This window comes from Brienomyrus brachyistius, chromosome 9 (genome assembly GCF_023856365.1).
Source record: "Brienomyrus brachyistius isolate T26 chromosome 9, BBRACH_0.4, whole genome shotgun sequence".
Lineage (NCBI taxonomy): Eukaryota > Metazoa > Chordata > Actinopteri > Osteoglossiformes > Mormyridae > Brienomyrus > Brienomyrus brachyistius.
Genome location: NC_064541.1, coordinates 2,644,961 through 2,666,974, shown reverse-complemented (window position 1 = coordinate 2,666,974; position 22,014 = coordinate 2,644,961). Strand labels below are relative to the sequence as shown.

Genomic DNA, 22,014 nt, shown 5'->3' with positions numbered 1-22,014 from the left:
TTACTGGTGATTAAATCGTGAATTTTCAATAAATGCCACATAAAGTTAATTTACAGTTGTTGTTACTATATTACCCTTAATAATTTGCACATGGGTAGCAGATCTTGAGATAATGTTGCTCAGATTAACGTTGCGCCTTTATACTGTTCATTACATCCCCGGAGCCGTTAACGTTCTCGGATTCTGCCACAAACACCGATTGAATTAAAATCAAGATGGCAACCGAGGGTGAGTACGAGTCGGTACTGTGTGTGAAACCCGACGTCAATGTGTACCGCATTCCGCCGAGAGCATCGAATCGCGGATACAGGTAATGCAGCCTCATCTCAATATTAACTTATTCGGTCGGTCTAACTGTTCCTCCGAGTTTTCTTGTATTACCTGTTTAATTCTACGCCTATCCTAGTATAAACGATTTTTATATTGACAGCTATTATAACTCATTGACAATAGCAGCATTAATGCTTACGTCCAGTATCTCTCTGGTAATGCGCCTTTCGTGGCGTGTTTAGGGATGGAGACACACAGGAGGTGAGGATGCATCATAGGGAGTGAAAGCAAGGCGGGCAGATAACGATTGCTCCTTCAGTAGATCCATTCAGGAGGTCAAGGAGCAGACCATGCGACTAATTTGCAACGATTGCCGTATTCTTTGATTACGCAGGGATTTCAGCTACATTAATATACTTTCTAACTGCAAAGACTGCATTTAATCTGTCATTTCTGATGTACAAATGGGAGTTTGCGACCTAACGAGTATGCTACGTACGGTGTAGCTAATGGTCTTTTTACAGTAAAAATGTAATATTTATTGGGGGGAAAAATAAAAGCATGAAAAATTCACTGCTGGTTATTTCTACAATACAAGTATGCAATAGAAGGTTGCTTGTTTTGATACAAACGTTTACTAATGTAAGTTGCGGTTATTTTAGGGTATTACGGTATTTAAAAGGCCCGGATAATAAATATTTGGACGGTCATCTTGCAATCCCATTATATAATATTTTATGATCTATTATATTACCTTATTAGTGAAATCCTTAATGTTTTACTCACTGTTTAGCCTATACAATAGTTGTTAGATGCATCTGCCCTTGTAGCTGTGAATATCTTGTTTACATTTTATTATATAGGCTCACGTGGTGGTGATGAGTCGGCCTAGTGCTAGGCCTGTAGCTCTTCTTTATTAAGTTTTTAGGTCTAGCATGGTGATTGTGACCTTTAATTTCCAGTTATTGCACAGTATTTGCCTTCCCTAACAGTAAAGGTGACATGATATTTATCCCCAGTGTCTTAACTGGGTGATCCTATGTTATAAGTCATTGACTTAGACCCAGTAGCCTTTGAAATTTTAGAACAATTAGCCTGTAAACTGCATTTGACATACAGTTTTATGTTTATATATGGAAAGATACATGAATTCAGATATATTGGTAGGTAGGGCTGCTGTGGGACATTTTTCAGGCACAGGAGCCGCTTCGTGATGTCATGGCTTTGTTGACACCACTTATGTTGCCTCAGGGCAGCGGACTGGAAGCTGGACACACCTGATTGGACTGGGCGCATGCGAGTGACTGCGAGAGGGAAAGTGGCCTACATCAAACTAGAGGACAAAATTTCAGGTGAGTGCTGAGGTGCAGTTCGTAGATGACACCTCACTCATGTTGTCTCAGGGTGTCTGATGTTCACATCCAGCTATTTCCAGGTAGGATGTTGGTGGCTGTTCAGAGTGTAGCACCTCTAGGGTAGGTGCTGCTTACACATCGTGTGTTCTATGTGAGGTATCCATTGCCCGGTTTTGTGCTGCCCCAATGGTATATTCAGAAATACACACTCTCTGGAAACCCACTTTCTATGTCTGAGTCAAAGCTTTCTTTTTTGACGGGTGGATAAAACCTGTCAAACTTAGAAATGGCTTCTTACCTCCATCTCTTAATAACCTTCACAGACAAATTGTGCAGTATATCGAGTCATGTTGTACTTTTAGTGTACATTACTGCATTTTTTTCCCCTGCCACCTGCTTGCTGCTGATTGGCTGGCAGTTTGCTTAGAAGTTGGTACAGTGTGATGTGCCTGTAAAATGTGTGCTTTTCAGAAGCTGTGCTATCTGGAGGTTCTGGAAAATGTTCAAGCTGTTTGAAGCATTTACCTGCACTGATCTATCAAAAAATGGAAGAACGCCGTGAGAGTGCTGCATGAGGGAGGTTTCGAATTGAGCTACAGAAATAACATCAGTAGTGCTAGTGGATTAAATATTTTGCCGACTTGCTCTACATTATACCTTATACTCAACCTTTGAGCCATAACTGACATATAGGAGCTCATCTTATTGCATTCACTGTGTAATACTTTCTATAGTTTTTAATAGAAAACTAATAAATAGTCTTTATAATCTTAAACATAGAATAGTATTCAGTGATACCTCAACACATGTAATGTACTTATTTATTACTGGTGATGATAGCACAATCTGTAGTTGATCTCTAACCTCAGTAATTTGAATGATTCGCTAAAAGAAACTGGCTGACCACTGAAATTGGAGGCGAGCAAAGCTTTCGAACGATGAAGACAAGAATGACAAGACCCATTGTTCAGCTCAAGTGAGGTAATAGAAAAGAAATTAGTGGAAATGTGGCAAAACATGACATTAGTGTAACAACAATTAACTGTGTCCCACTGCGGGAATTTAGAGTTGAGCGAAATCTGCAGAGGATTGAACAGCTGTCCTTTTGGCACAGAACATCAGTGTTATTTTTAACGTGACACAGGCCTTAGTGACGTGGCCCAAAAATCATATCTCGGTATTTTTCAGCAGAATAGTAAGTGATGATTTATATCTTGGTATTTTCTATGATGTGGGCTAAATGTTCAGTTTTAAGTCAGAGCCACATGTGAGATGTCACAAACACTTAGTAAAACAGAGTGTCATCAAAATGAAATGCAGATATAGGGTCTCCTTCCATTCATCCATCTATTCATCCTTTTTCTTTAACTGCCTATCCTATACAGGGTCATGAGGGGTCCAGAGCCTATTCTCGAGGCAGGGAACAACTGAGGATGGGCTGCCAATCTATGCCAGGGCACATCCACACCATTCACACATCCACACCATTCACACATCCACACCATTCACACATCCACACCATTCACACATCCACACCATTCACACATCCACACCATTCACACATCCACACCATTCACACATCCACACCATTCACACATCCACACCATTCACACATCCACATGCAGAGCTTCCTTCAGTGTTTGCAAATATACAGATATTAAGAACGGCATTTTCTTTATTCGAAAACAGAAATCTCAAAAGACAAAAATAAATCATGCCTGTGTTGCATGGAGCAGATAAAGCCGCACAATGTAAAAGCATTTCACTCCACTACGTCTCAGTTAATGACATTGCTTTCAAAAACAAAAAGTGGAGAAAAAAAAATCAGATCCAATGAAATATTGCAAATTATGATATTTTTAACCTGTGAGCCATTTGGCAATGTTTAAAAACGAAATGAGCAGAGTAACAATAATTCCTCACCCCCCCCACCCATCAGCATTTAACTGTATGGTTTGATTTTAGCTGTGAATTATGGGAATCTGGACGATGTCACGACGAAAGCTGTCGCATCATTCACAACTATGGAGGAATATCATTGGTCTCAATAATAATCTGTAACAGAGTCCTAATTTTAATGAACATCAAACGTATATCAATACAAACAGTATTGTGTCATCCTGTCTACTATAAAAATTTGATATACTGGTCAGCCCTAACCTGATAAGACAAATGTTCAGCTTCTAGACTTTCAGTCTGAACCTCTGCCTTAATTTACAAAACAATTTTGGAAAGCACTTGTAGTAAGTAAAATTGCTTTTCCTCAGTATATTCTGCAGTGGTAAAGAAAATTATAATTTGTTATAAAGAACATCATTTATTTCCACGTGTAATCATTATGCTCTCAGAGGTTTTTGTTTTGAACTTTTCACATACATACAATAATTTCTACGCAGACAATCTGTACCGAGCCACCTACGGTTATATGATACCATTGGCTATATTTAGACAGGTTTGATTGTTAGCCAAAATGTACAAATTAGTGACGCTAAACTGTTTGGGCTTTTTGTCTTATCATTTCTGCATGTTACCTTTTCATATGCTCTGGTAGTCGATGTGGTGAAAATTGGATCTAAATACTCTGTTATTAATATAATTTTTAATGGTTCCAAATTAAATAGATAATACCTAACTGATTTTATCTGGGTGCTTATCTGTCCATTTTATCTGGGTGCTTGTGTATCAATAAATTTGTGTGTAAATTATTTACCCACCGTGTTTGGCTTTTATTATTTTTTTGAAGGCTATCCACAGATAAAACTGACAAATGTAGGAAGTATGAGAAATAATGTCAAATGACAGTATTACATGGGTCTTAGCTGGTATGAAGCTGCAAAGTATTTTTAAGCGTCGCTATCACACACTGAAGGACATAATGTTTGATATACTTTCAATGTATTTCCCCTCCTGTCCTATAGGAGAGCTGTTTGCCCAGGCACCAGTAGAGGAATATCCAGGCATCTCAGTGGAAGCAGTGAGCGATTCAAGTCGCTATTTTGTGATTCGTATACAGGATGATAATGGTGTGTGTACTGTGAACTAACTTAACTAGCTGTTTCTGAATTAGTTTATTTGTGTTGCACTGCGTTGTATACTCCTTGAGATTTATCTAAACACGGTCATGCTATAAAGTAGACATTCATATTGTTATAATATTTAATTTTTATTTAAATGTAACCGCGTAAAATGTTTAAAAAGTAATGTCATTCATGCTGTATTTTTGATATCAGTCTTGTTATGACATGAAATGTATCAAATGGAATCCTTCCACTGTTAAACAAGTAGAATCCCAAGTGACAATTCCAAAACGTCAAATACCACCTAAGAAGTTCTGTATGTCATTAACAGAAATGATAAACACATGTCAAGCCAATTTCTAAGCGCTAAATGACAAATTTAGCTTTTTATGTTCTCAGAGAAAGATGGTGGGACTCCATTTAATCTCCGTCTTCTTCCTCCTCAGGCCGAAGTGCGTTTATTGGAGTTGGCTTTGGGGACAGAGGGGACTCTTTCGATTTCAACGTAGCTCTGCAGGACCACTTCAAGTATGGCCCCTCACCGTCGGTGGCGTCCCGTAAAGGGAGCGTGTGGTCACAGACACTCAGTATTAGAATTTGAAAACTTTTATTTTCCCAAAGGAAATGGCTTACTTGCATATCTCAGTGTCTGGATGAAAGTAATGAGGGCTGTGGACCCATAGTTGAGCAGGAACCTGATTTGGTTAAGTTGTGCTGCTGAATTTCCAAAGAGATGGCCTGCAGTTCCCATATGACCTGCAGCAGCCACCGCTCATGATCAGATAACTCCATTCCAGTTACTTTTGTTCCCTGGTGTTCATGTGTTTGCTTCCTTTCTTCTAGGTGGGTCAAGCAAGACAATGAAATTGCAAAACAATCGCAGGCCCCTGATACTGCACCAAAGCTGGACTTGGGTTTTAAAGAGGGCCAGACCATTACTCTTAATATTGGGGTAAAACGCTCTTCTGCTTCATACACATTTTTGCAAGTACCTTTTTCTTGTTTTAATCACTATTTACAAAATTAGCATGGCATAACAGAATTATGTGTAGACTGATCTATAACTACGCAGTATATTTCAGGTAAATCAAATGTGTTTGATTTTTGTATTTCTCTATTGTAGCAAACTAGGAAAAAGGAGAAACCTCGTTCCCAGGGACAAGGTGGCTTTGGGCTCCTCCCCCCTCCTCCTGGAGGAAAGATAGCCCCACCCCCTTCATCCAATCACAATATGGAATCATTCACAGGAGGCGCAAGCACCGGTCTGAAATTAGATGTTCCCCATTTCATTCGTTTCTATTCTTTTTTGCGTTCTCTTTTTACGCGCCGCTTCTGGTGCCTTATCTGTTTACATGTATGATGGTGTTTGATGGATATGCATGCTTTTGTGTTTCTGTTTTAGCCTGCCTGTTGGAGCTGGACAGTAGTAACTCCAATTCTGTGGTGCAGTCCAATCCCAGTGCTGACCTTTGGGGTGATTTCTCCACTCCGGCAAGGTAACTTCTTGGTCTGTGTTTTCCGCTGACTGTCTGTCATGGAGCTGCATGGTGCTACAATCCTTTGAATTCCATTTATATTGTTTATTTTTCTCCATTATAAATATGTAATCATGCCTTTGTCGGCAATACGACCTTTGTTTTTTTATATGTTGTAGGTTTAAAATGTAGTAAGGTGAGTAAGACGACCGTAGTTGGTGTAAAACTGTCAGTTACAGCCTCTAACCAATGGAAAGTAAACTTTGGTGGGACAAACCAGTCAATAAATGACTCTGCATGATGATCAAGCCCCCTATGAATGCAAAGCCTCTTTAGTTAATAAATAATGTACCAAAGTGTTTGCTTTCATTCCATGTCTTGCAGCTCACAGCCAGCAGCACAACAGTCTTCCTCCACAAGCTGGGTTCAGTTCTGAGTCTTTGCCACTTTTGCGTGTCTCGCAGAGCTGTGGGAAGTCTGTCTCCAGCCAACATCCGTCTCATGTCTGTCCTTAACTTAAGGAAAACCTGCGTCTGATACCTGTCTTACTTTCAGTCATATTTATTACTGGGAGAAAAATCTCAAATATACTGAAACATAATGGAAATAGTTAAGTCACCCTATTCCAGTTCCCGGGCTTAAAGGTATATAAGAAATATAATTAATAAAGCATATAACTGTGACACTATATTTATAAAGAGGAACATAAACAGACAAGCTCAGGAGCAGCTGAGTTAAATATATAGATGATATTATACGTGTAGATGTGTTTTTAGGACTGATAATTGTTGTTTATGTCATCAAAGCAACATGAGTTCCCTATGAGTTCTGGCTTCCATACACCTTTATGACTTATTGGTGCGAAATTGTTGAGTCAAGTATTTGAGTCTGAAATCGTGTGGATGAACACCAACCTAAACACGCATCGAAGGGACCATGTCTAGTAGTGTAGATGATGCGTTTGCGATGGATTCAGGGGGATGCTAAGTATTATTATACTGGTGGGGGTGGCTATTCCAATGAATACGGCTGAGGTTCTGATTGCTGCCGAAAGCAGTTTTGAGTACGAATATGCCTCTCATGGTCTCCTGTAGACCCAAGCTGTACAACTTGCGTGGTTAGTCATTAAGTAGGATCCTAAGGAAACTAGCTTCTTTAAGGAGTATTAAAATTAGGTTAATCAGCGTATTTAAACTGTAAAATGTCTGTGTTTATCCAATGTCCCAACAAAGTGTCGTTCAACTAATACAGGTGCATATTTCATATATTTTTTTTTGTCCTTATTGGTATTGCTACAGGAAGGGCTTATTTCCTGTGATGATATTTATTTGTTAGTGTGTAGTATTTATTGACCTGTAAATCCTGTAAATGCTATGAAACATGCATTATCTTGTGTATTCGCACATCTGGTGAAGGAGAACAGTATGATGGCCTGAGACTCTGCTGCAGATTTTGCTGTGATTTGATGTATTGGGTCCAGCTGATGTTGACTTGTATGCACATTATACCATTTGTCTCTGTCTCGTTTAAATTACATGACGTGTATATATATGCTGTACCGAATAAGAACGGCCGTACCGGTCATTAAAAATGAATTTGGGAGATATTTGTCTGGTGGTGCGTCTTAATTATATATGAACTGAAATCAAAACACAAATGCGGATGATAATGGCCCAGTCAGATCCCAGGCTCCCCCCCCCCCCCCCCCCCCCAGAGCAAGGAAGACACACAAACAGTAAATCGAAGCCTGTCTTGTAAGCATATTTATTAATAGCACTATAAATCTGTGGGTGTTTACATTTTGATTTATGTTTGTTTTTCAGGTTATATGTTGAGTATGAGAAGAAAGACCTTGATTGGAGAGATTAATAGTAGAAACAGGTTGTATCGCTGCATGAGGGGGTGGTTAAGTGTTTTAATGTATAGTTCTGTATGCTAATTCAATTATACAGTGTCCATAGTTTAGTTTCACTGCTTGCTAGTCTTTAACAACATCAGCATTCTTACACCTTCACTTTTAACAACAAACCAATCTGCTATTTGAAGCAAAGCAGAGACTCCACTCCTTGATAACGATCCATCACTAATTAAATGATTCATGTGAATCTCCCAGCGTGGAGTTGGCATCAGCCTATAGTACACTTTCAGGAATTACCTTTTTTCTTTGCAGTCTTGAAGGATGTGGGGCTTGTTGAAATTGATTTTTTATTTTTTTTAAAGTAAAAAAATGTGCTAACAGGTACAGTAACAGTCACTTCATTAGGAAGCAGCGACTTTGTTTCTATCTCAAATACAACCATTTGTTACGTGGGTATCGCGGGGCTTGCGCTAAGTATCGCGGTTTGTTCCAAAAAAGTTCTGGAAAATCGGTATGTAACATATTCTCTTAATGCCCCTATATTAAGCACCAACCAAACGTATTTCAGAAATCGTGAATTGTTGTAGTATTTATTTAGAATGTTATGAATTACAGAAAATGATATACGTAACATAGACTGTCAGAACTAAAGAAGTACATATTACATATTAATTATACAGAAAGGTCTCACTCATTATTTTGGGTGTATTGTTCTTTTATCTTGTTATTGTTGATTTTTCTGCCCTCCTTCAGGTTCCGTTTTGCCCGGTTTTGGGGTTGCCACGGCGGCAGCGTTTCTGCACTGACCTCTGCATTCGCTTTGGCCAACCGGATCTCTCTCTGCACAGGTCCGCTGGGGTGGTTTGGGGCAAGAGATATGTAGTGATGGAGGGTAGTGCCATCTTACAAACGTTAAAAAAGCTGTCATGTACAGCCAGTAAATCTCCTGGTTGGCATCCAAAGGTCCCTTATGAAAGGCTGCCTTCGGATAAAAGAATTTGCAACGTAAAAGTAAAACTTAACTTAAACGTAAAACTTATTTTGTGGTGTGTTTTTTTGTCCAAAGTGACATACAAGTAAGGATCAAAGAGCAGAATCATCCAGTCCCTGGACGATTTGGGGTTAAGGGCCTCGCTCAAGGGCTCAACGGTGAAATGGTTTTGCCAGCCATGCGATTTCAATGCCAACCTTCCAATCGCAGGCACAGAGTTTAGTCGTTTTCGTAGTTGGCCTCACTAACCTTTACGGATTTCCTCCTGTTGACAGACGGTCCTTACACAAATCTCATTGTTGATCACGTAGACTCGGGGGATACTGAAATGAAAAGAGAAAGGGCGTGAGATCAACGGTCCAGCGTGTTGAAACATGGCTAAGGAAAAGAGCGAGCAGGGATACTGTGAAAAACTGGTGATGCAACCTGAACCTTAGGCAAAGGATTACCTATAAAGACAGAGGGAATGAATACACCTCTTTGTGGGTCGATGGACAGAGTACATCCTGGTGCAGGGGTATGTCTCTTCCCTGCAGTCTGGAAAGAGATGGAAATTACCAAGGGATAGTGTCCTAAATTTCCCAATAATCTGTCTTCTATTAATCTGACATCTGCGTTTAATTATTCCAAACTGATGTGTATGTGTAGGGAGAAGGGTTTGACCGCGGTTAACTCTGAAGGAGTACACATGTCTGAGTGATGTAGATGGCTTAACGGTGTTGACACGAGACGTTTCTCAGCGCATCCCGGGTCGCTGGGTGTAAACAGAGTGGGACAAGACATAAAAATACCTTGAGGGGATTCAGAGATCACATGAAGATCACCATCTCCATTGTCAATCTGTAGGGTTACTTACATGGAACAGGAATGCCGAGTTAATTAACAGCAAATCTAGCAGTTGTCATAATAGCTTGACTCATTGCATATTTTTTTTGCAAGACCTTAATTAGTTTGCACAGTAATATTACCTTCATGTTGATCAGAAACCACAGCAACAATTACTGTGAATCAAAAAAAAAATATATATATATAATAATATTCATGGTTGTATGATCATTTATAACTATATAATAGATCTGTATAATCGACATGTACATCCCAAGGCAATCTGAGAATTTTCCTTACAAGGAGAAATCATTTAGTGGATGATTAAACACTTGTTTCTGCTCCAAATGTTACCTTGGAAACTGCAGAGAAGCACTGCCACTGGAAGCCTGCCCATCTTTTGGTCTCTGGGAGCCAGTGTTATATGTCATGAGCTGAACACAAAGCAGCAATGGGAGGTGATAATAGCTTTTTAGCCATAGTCTACAGTCTCCTCATTTTCCCCTTCAAATATAGTTTCTAATAGCAGAACACCTCCTTCCCAAAACCTTTACACTGACAGCTCACCCCGTCTCTAGCCATTCTGCCCCCCCCCCCCCCCCCCATTAATCAAACTCCGCCCAGAACCTCTCAAATTTATTGTGTTCTGCCTTGAGGTTCTAATTAAGCCGAGTGATTTTGTGCAATCGATGCTTTTCTGTCGAGCTGTGTCTGAGAGCCCTTTCTGCACACTGCAGGCACTGCTCTGTACTCTACCCTTATCCCCTCCTCCCTCTCGCTTCACTCCAGCAGTGATGTGTCACTCTTAGTTTGAGTCCAAGACATGAGTTCACTCGAAAGAATGTGTTTTTCATGCTCTTTTTACCCACCCACATCTCTTGTTTCTATCATTTTTGACGGTAAATGCAACGACAGTGACCAGTCACCCCTAGATATACCAAAATAAGTTTCTAGATAGCTATATATGACTTTCTGTATAAATATATGTGTGTGTTTAAGTTTTACAGTTGAATATGTGCTCTGATAGTTTGCACATGCCTTAGTGGTTCCATTTCTCTCATTTCACTGTCTTATTTGACATCCTGAAGTACAGCACACGCGCATATCCTGCCCGCCGCATTTTATCACAGACTTTTTCTGAAGACCTGCCAACCTCTGACAGACATTTTCTTATCGACTCAGATTAATTCCAGCTAAATGTACATGCATGTTCCTTTTGTTCACCTTGCAGTCATACACACACCACTTTGCATGCCACCCAAAGTTATCTTATCAGCTGTTTATTTGTCATTCATTGTATATTTGGGGGGAAAAACAGAACAGGATACTCACAACTTTCCCGTCCTCCGAAATGCCTTTTGTTCTATGGATTGTCCCTCTCTTTCTTCCCCACTCCTCCTCCACTCCTGTCATCCTCCTCCCTTCATCATCACTTGCGCCCCCCACCCTCACTAATTGGATCCATCCATGATATTTTTGTTCCTTAATTCTGAGAAAAACAGCCAGCTGAGTCATTATCCGCCAGGTTTCGCCCGGTTCACTGCTCAGCCTGATTGATTTTCTCTGTGGGTTGACCTCTGGTAACCTGAAAATCAAAAACTACAACAACCACAGAGTTCTAGACGCCAAAAAGGACTTTTCACAGGATATGCGCAACCAGACAGATGTCTGGGGTTTTGAATTCTCATGAAGTTCAATTCTAGCAGCATCACAGCAGAGACAGTTGGCTCTGCCAAATGCTGGCCCAATGTTACAAGGAAGTACATTAATAATGATTGGAGACGAAACATCCTGTCTTGCTTCTGGCCCATCTTATTTCCTATTTCCCCAGGATTCTACTAAAGTTATAACCTATTAGCCTAAGTATTATTTCCATGCAGTCCAAAAACATGTGTGATTATGTGTGTCCTGTATTGGACTCGCATCCGATCCCATGTCCCCGGTGATGCCTCATGGGACAGGCATCCAACCTGCCGCCACTCTGTGCGGAAGATAGATGGATTATTTCCATCCAAATCTTATATGAAACTCCCATTTAAGGAAAAACCCATTACATTCCAGTGAGACATGTTCCAGCTGCCACTATGTAATGGACAGTTAACTTTTTCTAGGAACATTAGACTGTGCTTTGCATTACATGCATTTTAAGTTTGGGTTTCCCACACCGTTGCCAATGGCCTACATTGTTCCAATGATGCTTTTCACCATTCTGGTCCCAGAGCTACACCCGACTGAATGATGAACCGAAAAAATGTGCAAAACTGGTAAAAACAGCCTCTTTATTAGACCTAGAACCTGAAAATGCATTATCATGTCAGACTACTGTACCTCAAACCACACTGCACTATGACACAAAAGACTGTTGGGAAAAGATGTGAATCAGATGTTAATGCTGAGTTTATGCACAGAGCCAGTGTAATTACAGTTGATGCATTTATTGATCCCTGTGGGGAAATTCTGTTTATGCCTCCATTGTCTTGCTCTCTGTGGGTGAGAGCAAGCTGTCTGCAAAAGGCAGCCACCTGTTGCCCTGGGAGCTGGGGGTGAAAGGCCTTGTTCAAGGATCCACAGATGTGCTGGGGCTGGGCTTGAACCGGTAACCTTCCAATCACAGGCTTAGTCCCATGAGCCACACACTGCCCCCTTAATTGCTCTGTCAGGCCAAACATAATATAACCTCCAACTATTCAGCTTTGTAGGCCACCACAGAACCCTAAAGCTTCACCTCCTTAGATATAGATGGAGACCCTGTGTGGAGAGCACCCACCAGCAGCATTTCCGTCACAGCAACAGTTTCGAGTAGATAAATGGGTCACACGCTGACCGACTGGCCTTTCCTTGGTGGTTGAATTAAGAAGGTATTCATATAGAAAAAACTTTTTTGAAAATTCCTCGTGGCGCGGCCCCACAGAGATTCCTTTCCTGGTCATCTGCTGAAAGCGCTGATGTAGGATGTAAGGAACCTATAGGGGGTATTTAAGTGAAGAAAAGGGTGAGCCTCCATAAAATCGTTCATCCACCCAGTTTCAGTAAAACCACTCCCAGTTAGCAGATCTAAGTGTTCTGCTTCTAATCACATAATAAGGGCTTTTTTGTGTTAGTAATTCAAGTCCCTAGAAGAAACCCTATAAAACAATGTCAGACACACAGATGGAGACCAAATGAAGTGGCAAGCTGGCAGGTGTGGGCTGAGGTCCTCCACCTCCTCCACATTCAGTGACATCAGAATGCAAATTACATGAATTTGGTACTTTATAATATCTGTGCCACCAGCAGAGGTAGGTAGTACAGGTCCAGAAAGTAAAATCTAGACCAAGACTTTGTTTCAACCAACCGGTTGAGTACTCTATATAATATAATAATACACCCGACTCTATGTTTGGCAGTACATTCTCCTCTCTGTGTGTGTGGCAGTACTTTCTTCTCTGTGTGTGTGTGTGGCAATACATTCTCCCATGTGTGTGGCAGTATGTTCTTTTCTCTGTGTGCGGAATTTCCAGGTTCTTCCATTGCTACATCGGTTTCCTCCAGGCACTCTGCTTTCCTTCTGCAGTCCACCGAAATGCAATGGAGCTAATTAGTATCCGTAAACAGCCTCTCAAGGGTAAATGTGCATTTATGTGCCATATGATGGACTGGCTTCCCATCCTTGCTGTGTCCCAGCCCTGATCCTTATCTTTGTTAAGAAACACAACAGTAGAACCATAACAGCATCGTGTGACAATATTTGGCCGCCTGCTGTTTACTTCAGACTGGCTTGATTGTAACAAACACTCCAATATTGCACATCCCCTAAATATTTTTTAGAGTGGATGTTTATTTGGCTTGTATACAATGCCTCTGGAGGCATTTTTCCCATTTGTCGCCCTGCATTACCCACATTTTCCTTTTAGTGATGGGGAAGAATTTTGGGGAGAATCTGGTGCACATTAGTGAGACATTGAAAATGGAAGAATCGTAGTAGTAATCATGTAGTATGTTATGTCTACCACTAGGCGGTACCATTGTATCACATTACATTGTATTAATTATTTTCTCTCCATGTACTTATACTGTTTTATTAAATCAATCTATCACACTTAATTGTTATATTGTTCTGTATGTATTGCTGAATATTTGTGCAAGTACTTTATGTGTACATTGGTGTTGCATATTTTAGCTGGTTTGGCCCGCTGGTCCAAAAATGTTTTTAATCCCATGCTGTTAGAATCTCCATGCGGTGGCCAAAAGAGTAAAAATAGTCTGAAGGACTTGGGCCATCTTGAGAATTAGACCAGTATCTGTGTCCACAGAAACGTGCCAGGGATACTGACAAACCCGCATCTCTCAGGCACTGACCCGGTCAGGGCTCGCACACTCATCAAGAGTGTGTTCTGGCACAGGGTGGCCGTTGCAGCGCAGCTAAATTCGATGATGGATTGGCTGCTGGGGGAACTGTGAGAAGATGAGAGGGAGGTGGAATGTCCTGTGCCCGTGGTTAGGCTTCAGTCGACGTGATGTGCCCACGGTGTAACGGAGAAGCACAGGTGGAAAGAGGAGACGGTGTGGGCAGAATCAGAGACCATAAACACTAGGTAGTATCCAGACTTGTTTATTGGAAGTGTGCAGCTCATCGCCGCCCGACCCCCCGTGCTCCTTGCACCTCTAACACCTTCGTTTCACAGTCCAATTCGAACCTGTCTCTCTGCTGGTATGTTGAAAGCACGTTCGTGTTTCCAAAGCATGTTCCCGCTTGGTCTGGCCTCTTCGTCTCCCTCACACGAACACTCAGACGCTCACATACACACGCACACACACACAAGCATGCAATTCATGCATTCATACCTTTGTGGGGACTGTTAATTAAAATCTATGGGCATAACCCTAATCCCAGCAATTACAGCCTTAACCCCTACCCAGTCTTAAGCTTAACATTAAGTAACCAAACAAAATACAGTACTTTAGGTATTTTTAATTTTTTATTTATTGCCACAGATTATTATAAAATTGAGGTTATCCTTGCAGGGACCGAAAAAAAGTCCTCACAAGGTAATAAATGTTATAGGTTTGTATCATGTTGTGGGGAAATCTGGTCCCCACAATGTAATAATTACAAAAATGCATGCACGCACATGCACGTACGCACAAATCAAACACGACCATCATATCCAATGAAATGTCAGCCATGAGCTTTTGCAGTGAGCGACCATTTGAGACATATAACCATGCCAGGACACTCCCTTCAATTTATACGAAGGTAATTAAACTGTCAGTTTTTAAGTCCTGGGAATAATTAGCCAGGATAGGTTGAGTAAAACGTGCAGGTTTTTTCAGACGATGAGTCATTTCCCACTATAAATCTCTGTCATCGATCTTAGTCCCTCAGCAGCTAGGGTCTGCCTGCTCGTCTGGGTCTCCATCACACGTTTGGCCCCACACTCATTTCTTGCCAAAATTATGGCTGCACTGGGTTGTATCGCCCCATCTGTTCAAATTTATCAGAAAACTCATCTCGCGTGCCCCCCTCTCCCCACACCCCCACTCCGCTCCGTCTCCCATACACACGCAAAAGATGCACACAACTCTCTCTGACCATTCTTTTCCCCCTTCCCCCATCTGCCTGTTCTGTTAAGCAATTTATAAAAGCAAAGAAAAGTTTGCTAAAGAAGGTTCCTGAACTTTCGACTGACCATACAGAAAAGTAAAATAAAGTGTAACCAGAGATTTGAGGGGGTACAGGGTGAGGAACAGTGAAGGTGTTGATGTTGGCTTGCACTGGAGAGCATGTCCACGTTGTGCTGAGTGTGAGGCTGCGATGGATGAGGCCGGAGGTGATGATGTGCCGGCCAGTGGAAATAGAAAGCCCAGGGCTATTTTCGGAGCCATCTGGAGTGCTGGCCGGCAGAGGTGAATATGGGCCTCACAATGGTGCAGCCCAGGGGGGCTTGGGGTGGGACACGGTACCCTTTCACACTCTGGCTCGCCCTGCCCAGCTCTGCTTTGACATTTCAAAAGTTTGCTTTCATTACCTGGATTTTACCATGGAGCTCCACAGTGACACCTGAAGTTCAGCATTTTTTTTAATAAACCCAAGATACACAAAGAAGGTCTTATTGTGGTTTATTGTACAACAAATCATGATGGTGGAAAGTATCTAAAAAACATTTAATTAATCCAGCATCGCTCTTAGTACATGACAGGGCAAACATCACATGCAGTCCTATTCTACATATAACACTAAAATTTGTAAGGAATATTTCCAGCCATGTAAACTAAACTTTATACCAATAAAACAATAAAATATTATTTCAACTATTTGTATATTACAGTATTTTTCTGTCTTTTACAACATTCTCTGCCTTTTATATTTCTTAGTCACTTTCTACCTGATTTTACTTATGTATAATATTATATATGAAATGTTAATTATATATTTTGCAGCCTGCTCTATCTCTCTCCTCTTCCCTCCCGCTCCTTCTTCTCCCCCACATGTCCCGCCTCTTGGATCTTCCTCGCTTCCTCCTCTGCCTCCTGACCCTGTCTCTTCTCCCGTTTCTCCGTCTCAAGCAGCCAAGGCATTCCCAGGTAGCCGAGCACCTCTTCCGGCTCCGATCGCTGCTCTGGGTACAGGTTCAGCAGCTTCTGGAACATAGCGAGGGCCAGCGGACTGCAGGCAGAGAACTGAGCAGGGGGAGGCCTTGGACCTTGGGACTGACCTCTGCCTCTCTGCCTTGACCTCTCTGCATCCCCCCGCTTACCAGTGTCTTTCCTCTCAGTTCGACTGTTGCAGCCATGTTTAGCTTCCCTGTCCATCTCCATGACAAACCATTCCTTATACTTCCTATATGACGGGTCGCCCATTGTAGTTTCATTCCAGGGAAAGCAGCCTGTCAACATGCAATAAATTACAATCCCCAGAGCCCAGCTGTCTATACTGGGCTCTACAGAGATCCACATAACCTCCTTCGACTCCTCTCCTTCCTCTTTGCCTTTGTCTCCCGGCAAAGCCTCTCTCTGCTTCGCCACCTCCACCTCTGGAACACAGTACGGGGACTCGTACCACACCGCCCGCACCTGTGTTCCCCGAGCTCGGGTCAGCCCAAAGTCGCCCAGTTTGACCCAGCGGCCCCCTCGGTCGCACAGGAAGATGTTCTCAGGCTTGATGTCCCGGTGGACAAAACCCAGGGAGTGAAGGTGGGAGATAGCGCCACTTAGCTGAGATACCACACTCTGCACACAGTCCTCCTCCATACCCACCTGAAGGGAGATACAGGAATGGAGACACAGGAATGCTTTACACACTGACTACGGGTCCCAGCATGCAGCTGTGATAGACTTGGTGAATATGCATCTCATAGTTGATCGTTTACTTAAACCTTGGCAGTCTGAGATGCTGGCATATGCTTTGCATTTTTACAGTGAGCAGTGAGAAGTGTAGCTGACTAAAACAGCAAAGTCCATCCACTGTGAGCATTTACTACCACTCTGCCAGCCATTCGCGTGCTTGTTCTAATGTTGCGTGGGAAAGGATGTATTTCTCTGATACTTGATTTCGCAGACGCGTACCTCTGGGATGATGACATCAAACAAGTCTCCGTAGAGTCCGGGCTGCTGGGCAAAGACGTAGTGGGAGGGAGTGGAAAAGAAGATGCCCAGAGCCCGTGAGAGAGAGGGATGCGAGCAGAAGGAGAGGGAGAGGTTGTACTCGCGGAGGAAGGAGAGGAGGGAGGTACATTCACGGGGAAAGAATTTCAGGGCCATGGGAGTTCCTGAAAGACAAGGCCATGGAACGTTCTAAGAGGCAGCCCCAGTGCAAACCCCAGGCGCGCTCCAGGGACATGCTTCACTGACCTTTCTTCCTGTGAACCGCCAGCATGACCTTGCCGTACGAGCCTTCACCCAGGAGCTTGATGACTCGGAAGTGGTCAGAGGTCTTAAGTGATGTTAATGACTGTGCTGTCAAATAACAGAGCTCGTCCAGCTTTTGTGCAGCCATCTGGAAGGGAGAGCTGGGGTTTACCGCGAGCATTCTTTTAGGTTAGCACTTGCTAATATGATGCTGGGGATTTGTCCGTGTAACACTCTCATAAGCCACAGTTAATGTGGAATTAGTTTACGATGAACCTTACAGTGTGAAAAAAAAGCTTATGTGTAATATGGTCATATTTTCTAGAAGTATATTTTAAGGAGATGCACATTTACTGATAGGGATGTTTGGTGTGGAAATTAGACCAATGGGTGTTCCTTTCCTGTAAACATGCAAAACTACTAAACTACATTAGACAGAGAGATATATCTTTCCTGTTAACCTACAAAAATACTGAGCTGGATTGGAGATAGATAGATAGATAGATAGATAGATAGATAGATAGATAGATAGATAGATAGATAGATAGATAGATAGATAGATAGATAGATAGATAGATAGATAGATAGATAGATAGATAGATAGATAGATAGATATAGGTTTTCACAACATCTGAAGCTTTGTAGGTTGAAGTCAGGGTCAAAATGAACAATTCAATAACAGATAATTTAATCTTTAAATCAATATTCTGAAATTTCATTTTATCTGTACTGCAGTTGCTAGGAATATGATAATTTGTTAGAATCTGAGCACTCGGGAACTGGCACCTTGTGGTCTTCTCAGGATTACTGGCAAACCTGCAGATAGACATTTTAATATTTCAAAATGATATATTACCCTAGGACTGTAACTGTATAGGAATGTTTATGTTATTCATTCATTACATTTCTGTACCAGTATTCTTACTAAACTAACATATACTGTATATCCATACAATGTTTTGAAAAATGATTCACTTACTGTTAAAGTTGACCTTTCAAACTGGAACCTCACTCTTTTCAGCCTCTTATTTGTGTTCTTGCCTCGCTGCTTATTTAGTTCTCTTCATATCTCATCATCTTGCTTTTCACCAATAAATCAATGTGTTTGAATTTCAGCCACTCAGGACTTTTGTTATCGCGATCTCCGACTGCCCCAGCCTCCGTGTACAGGTACAGGACTAAATAACCCCCCTTGAAAGTCCTCTCTCTTCCTGGTCTGGATATGTTAATACTCTCTGCTGCCTGCCCCCTTCATTTACCCCCCCCCCCTTGCTTGCCCCCTCTCTCTATCCCCTCAAACTGTCCTGTTGGTTTTCCCTGAAAAAATGCTTGTCTCGCCACTGTAAAGTATCTCAAACGCTCCCCCCCCCAAATGTCCTCGTCTCAACCTTTCATTGCTAATGTCCAACTTGTCAGTCAATCTGTCTAGATTAACCCATTTATCTGCACTCGTCTCCCTCTTCTCATGCACGCACACTGCACGGCACTTCTCCATTCCCCCCTTTTGACTCACTCCCATGGTCACACTGTGCCACTTGCTGGTTACAATCCACCACAGCACGACCCCACTCCTAGTAGGAGGAATTTTGGACCCACCGAGCCGCGATTCTCTAACAACCCAAACCTCCTATTACTACTTCTGATAGAATTGTCTCAGATTTCCCCCTATCTCCCTGTCTCCTTCCCTGATGCATTACTCCCCCCCTACTACCAATTCCCCTGCGCCCTCTCCTCACTCCAAGTGACAAAACTAACAGCTGAAATGTTGCCTCACAAAACAGCTTATTACTGCAGTCCTCTTGCTCTCTGTGTTTCTGCCAACTATCTATCCCCATCCAGCTTTGCTCCATTCCATCGCCCCACACCTCCCACCCTAACCCCCACACTCTCCCTACAGACTGATTTCCACGTTACTATTGCTATGTATTTAGCTACCGTTGCTTATGTAACAAACCTTGCTGTTATCACCACCACAGGGGATCGGGTTACCACAGCTGCTCTACAGGGGTGTTTGTATCCGTGTTATTTGTGTTGTGACAACTGGTACCACTGAATGGACTCCCAGAACAGGAAACTTAGACGAGTTGCTACTTTTGTTTTTCTGATGCTCCCGTCCAACACACCCTGCTGTAATTCGGAAGACCTGGACAGAACTTCAGTAGAACCTTTAATCAGTGCGTCACTCTGTTAGACTGTTCTAAACAGCGCGTTCATGCATTAATACGGTTCCTTTGGACATTTGAAATGGACGTCTGGTTCCAGTGGACATATGGTCGTTCTCCAGGGGACCCCTGAACTTTCTGTCAAAACTCTCTTTAGCAAAGTCATGTCTTCTGGCTAGCTCTTATGGATATCCCCCTTAGTACTACCCTTGAAAATGGTTTGGGCCTGTTTGGTAGGTTCTCTTACTGACAGATTATTTGTGCTTGTGGTCTCTGATAGCTGTACCCATGGAGTTGGAAGGGTGGGGAAATTTACAAATGCCTTTATATACATTTTCAGCTAAAATCATATTATAATTATTATTAATAGAAACGTACATGGTTAGCATAGGGCTTCTCAAACAAGATCATTCCAATATGTTTGAAATCTCTTATAATGCATCTCTCCCCAAAACAAACAGATCAATGACATAAAAAGCTATGATATGACTAATATTTACTGAAATAAGTATGGTTCAGCTGTAGAACAGACCATGCAACAAACACACAATGCTAGTACAAATGAACTGTAGATGCAGGTTGCCTCTTTGTGGAGGTTAACAGCTACTGCAGTGCATCGCACAGTGATAATGCCATTACCATATGAAGACAGAAAGGTATTTATGTAAACTATTTATATCTTGAATGTTGTAGCTGAACGCCATTTCATGCATGCTTCTAAAGCCCTCTTTAATTTTAATGAGGTAGATGAAAACAAACCACTCAAATTATCAAAGGGAAATTTATTACCATTTGATGCTGAGCTTATACGCAAGAACTGCTTAGGAAGCAATGTATTTTAAATTGATCTGATGTATAGCCACCTAGGGGCAGCATGGTGGTGCAGTAGTTAGCACTGTTGCCTCACACCTCTGGGACCCGGGTTCGAGTCTCCGCCTGGGTCACATGTGTGTGGAGTTTGCATGTTCTCCCCATGTCGTCGTGGGGTTTCTTCCAGGTGCTCCGGTTTCCCCCCACAGTTCAAAAACATGCTAAAATTGCCCGTAGGTGTGCATGCGTGAGTGAATGGTGTGTGAGTGTGCCCTGTGATGGGCTGGCCCCCCATCCTGGGTTGTTCCCTGCCTCGTGCCCATTGATTCCGGGATAGGCTCCCCCCGACCCCTGTGATTCAGTAGGATAAGCGGTTTGGAAAATGGATGGGTATAGCCACCTAAGGGGTGGGCAAAACCTCAGAAGCACATAACATCTTTCAATGACATTTGGTGACATAAGAATCATTTCCCTTCAGACTTCACACTGTATCACTCAGATCTTCTTGTAATGCTGTCTTGCAATTCCTGAACTGTATAGTGGACCATTCTTCAAGAAAATTAAAGGCCAACAGTTCTTCAATTGAGGAAGGCAGTGGGAATGTACTTGACACTCTGCACTCCTGAACATCCCGTCAAGGTTGTATTATGTTTAGATATAGTGTGTCCTGAGGCCAGGCAGGAGTTTCACTTCATCCTAGTGTTCATAAACCACTCTGGAATGGTTTAGCGTTGTATTGAGGACATTATCATCTTGGGAATATGAAAAAATCATGAGGGAACATTGTGTGCACAATAGGGTGTACCCGGTGGCATAAAATGGCCTGATATTCCTTGGCAGGTAAAAGATCACGCAAAGCAATCATGGGACTTAATGACTCCCCTGAGATAGCTGCCCAAACCAGCAGACATTGTGGGTCAGAGGAATCATCTGGCGTTCTCCTAATTAAAACTTGTTCAGCTGTAGGAAAAAGACAACTCATCAGACCGTATTTCTCCAGAGACTACAGTTTGTGGTCCTTACAACATCACAAAAAGCTGTAAATATCAGCTTTATGATGTAATTCCATTTGAGACGATGAACCAGCACTCCAGACACCGATTACTTGGCCTCAGAATTGGGTTAACAGCCAAAAGTCTCCATTGGAAATTCACACAGCACAATGATAGCAGTCAGACTTATTTTGTATATCACACATACTGTTAACTGACATTCGATCTAATATAGGTGGGCTGTAGATGCATTTGAAATTGTAATTTAGTTACTTAGAAAGGCCTTTACTTTCATGTTTTTGTCCAGCCTCTATTTTCAGTTCCTTTTCACAGTTAGTAATATCCTTATAATTGTACTGTGAAACAAAATACAGTAAAAATCAGAAGTATAATAAAATAATCAAACGTAGCACTGTTACTGATGGAGGACTT

The 22,014-nt window shown here is 42.0% G+C and overlaps 3 protein-coding genes across 4 annotated transcripts; 1 reads left to right on the top strand and 2 right to left on the bottom strand.

The window, feature by feature from the left end:
* Positions 1-165: 165 nt before the first annotated feature.
* Positions 166-7,721, top strand: necap1 (NECAP endocytosis associated 1). The gene is made up of 8 exons (XM_049025792.1): positions 166-310; positions 1,522-1,622; positions 4,544-4,648; positions 5,089-5,170; positions 5,486-5,594; positions 5,766-5,904; positions 6,045-6,138; positions 6,502-7,721. Exons 1-8 carry the CDS (start codon positions 216-218, stop codon positions 6,551-6,553), a joined length of 777 nt encoding a protein of 258 aa, XP_048881749.1. The 5' UTR covers positions 166-215; the 3' UTR covers positions 6,554-7,721.
* An 816-nt stretch (positions 7,722-8,537) lies between these two features.
* mfap5 (microfibril associated protein 5) lies at positions 8,538-11,190 on the bottom strand. Its single transcript, XM_049025813.1, has 7 exons — positions 11,124-11,190; positions 10,146-10,198; positions 9,935-9,967; positions 9,758-9,817; positions 9,416-9,503; positions 9,216-9,289; positions 8,538-8,828 (listed from the first exon to the last, which is right to left on the bottom strand). The coding sequence occupies exons 2-7, from the start codon at positions 10,186-10,188 to the stop codon at positions 8,725-8,727; spliced, it is 402 nt and encodes a 133-aa protein (XP_048881770.1). The 5' UTR covers positions 10,189-10,198; positions 11,124-11,190; the 3' UTR covers positions 8,538-8,724.
* A 4,683-nt stretch (positions 11,191-15,873) lies between these two features.
* Positions 15,874-18,879, bottom strand: sbk3 (SH3 domain binding kinase family, member 3). Of its 2 annotated transcripts, XM_049025774.1 has the most exons (5): positions 18,598-18,879; positions 18,405-18,434; positions 17,622-17,766; positions 17,337-17,539; positions 15,874-17,027 (listed from the first exon to the last, which is right to left on the bottom strand). In XM_049025774.1, exons 3-5 carry the CDS (start codon positions 17,764-17,766, stop codon positions 16,218-16,220), a joined length of 1,158 nt encoding a protein of 385 aa, XP_048881731.1. In that variant the 5' UTR covers positions 18,405-18,434; positions 18,598-18,879; the 3' UTR covers positions 15,874-16,217. The 2 variants fall into 2 exon arrangements, with proteins under 2 accessions (XP_048881731.1, XP_048881730.1); XM_049025773.1 differs by lacking the exon at positions 18,405-18,434.
* Between the last annotated feature and the right edge of the window lie 3,135 nt (positions 18,880-22,014).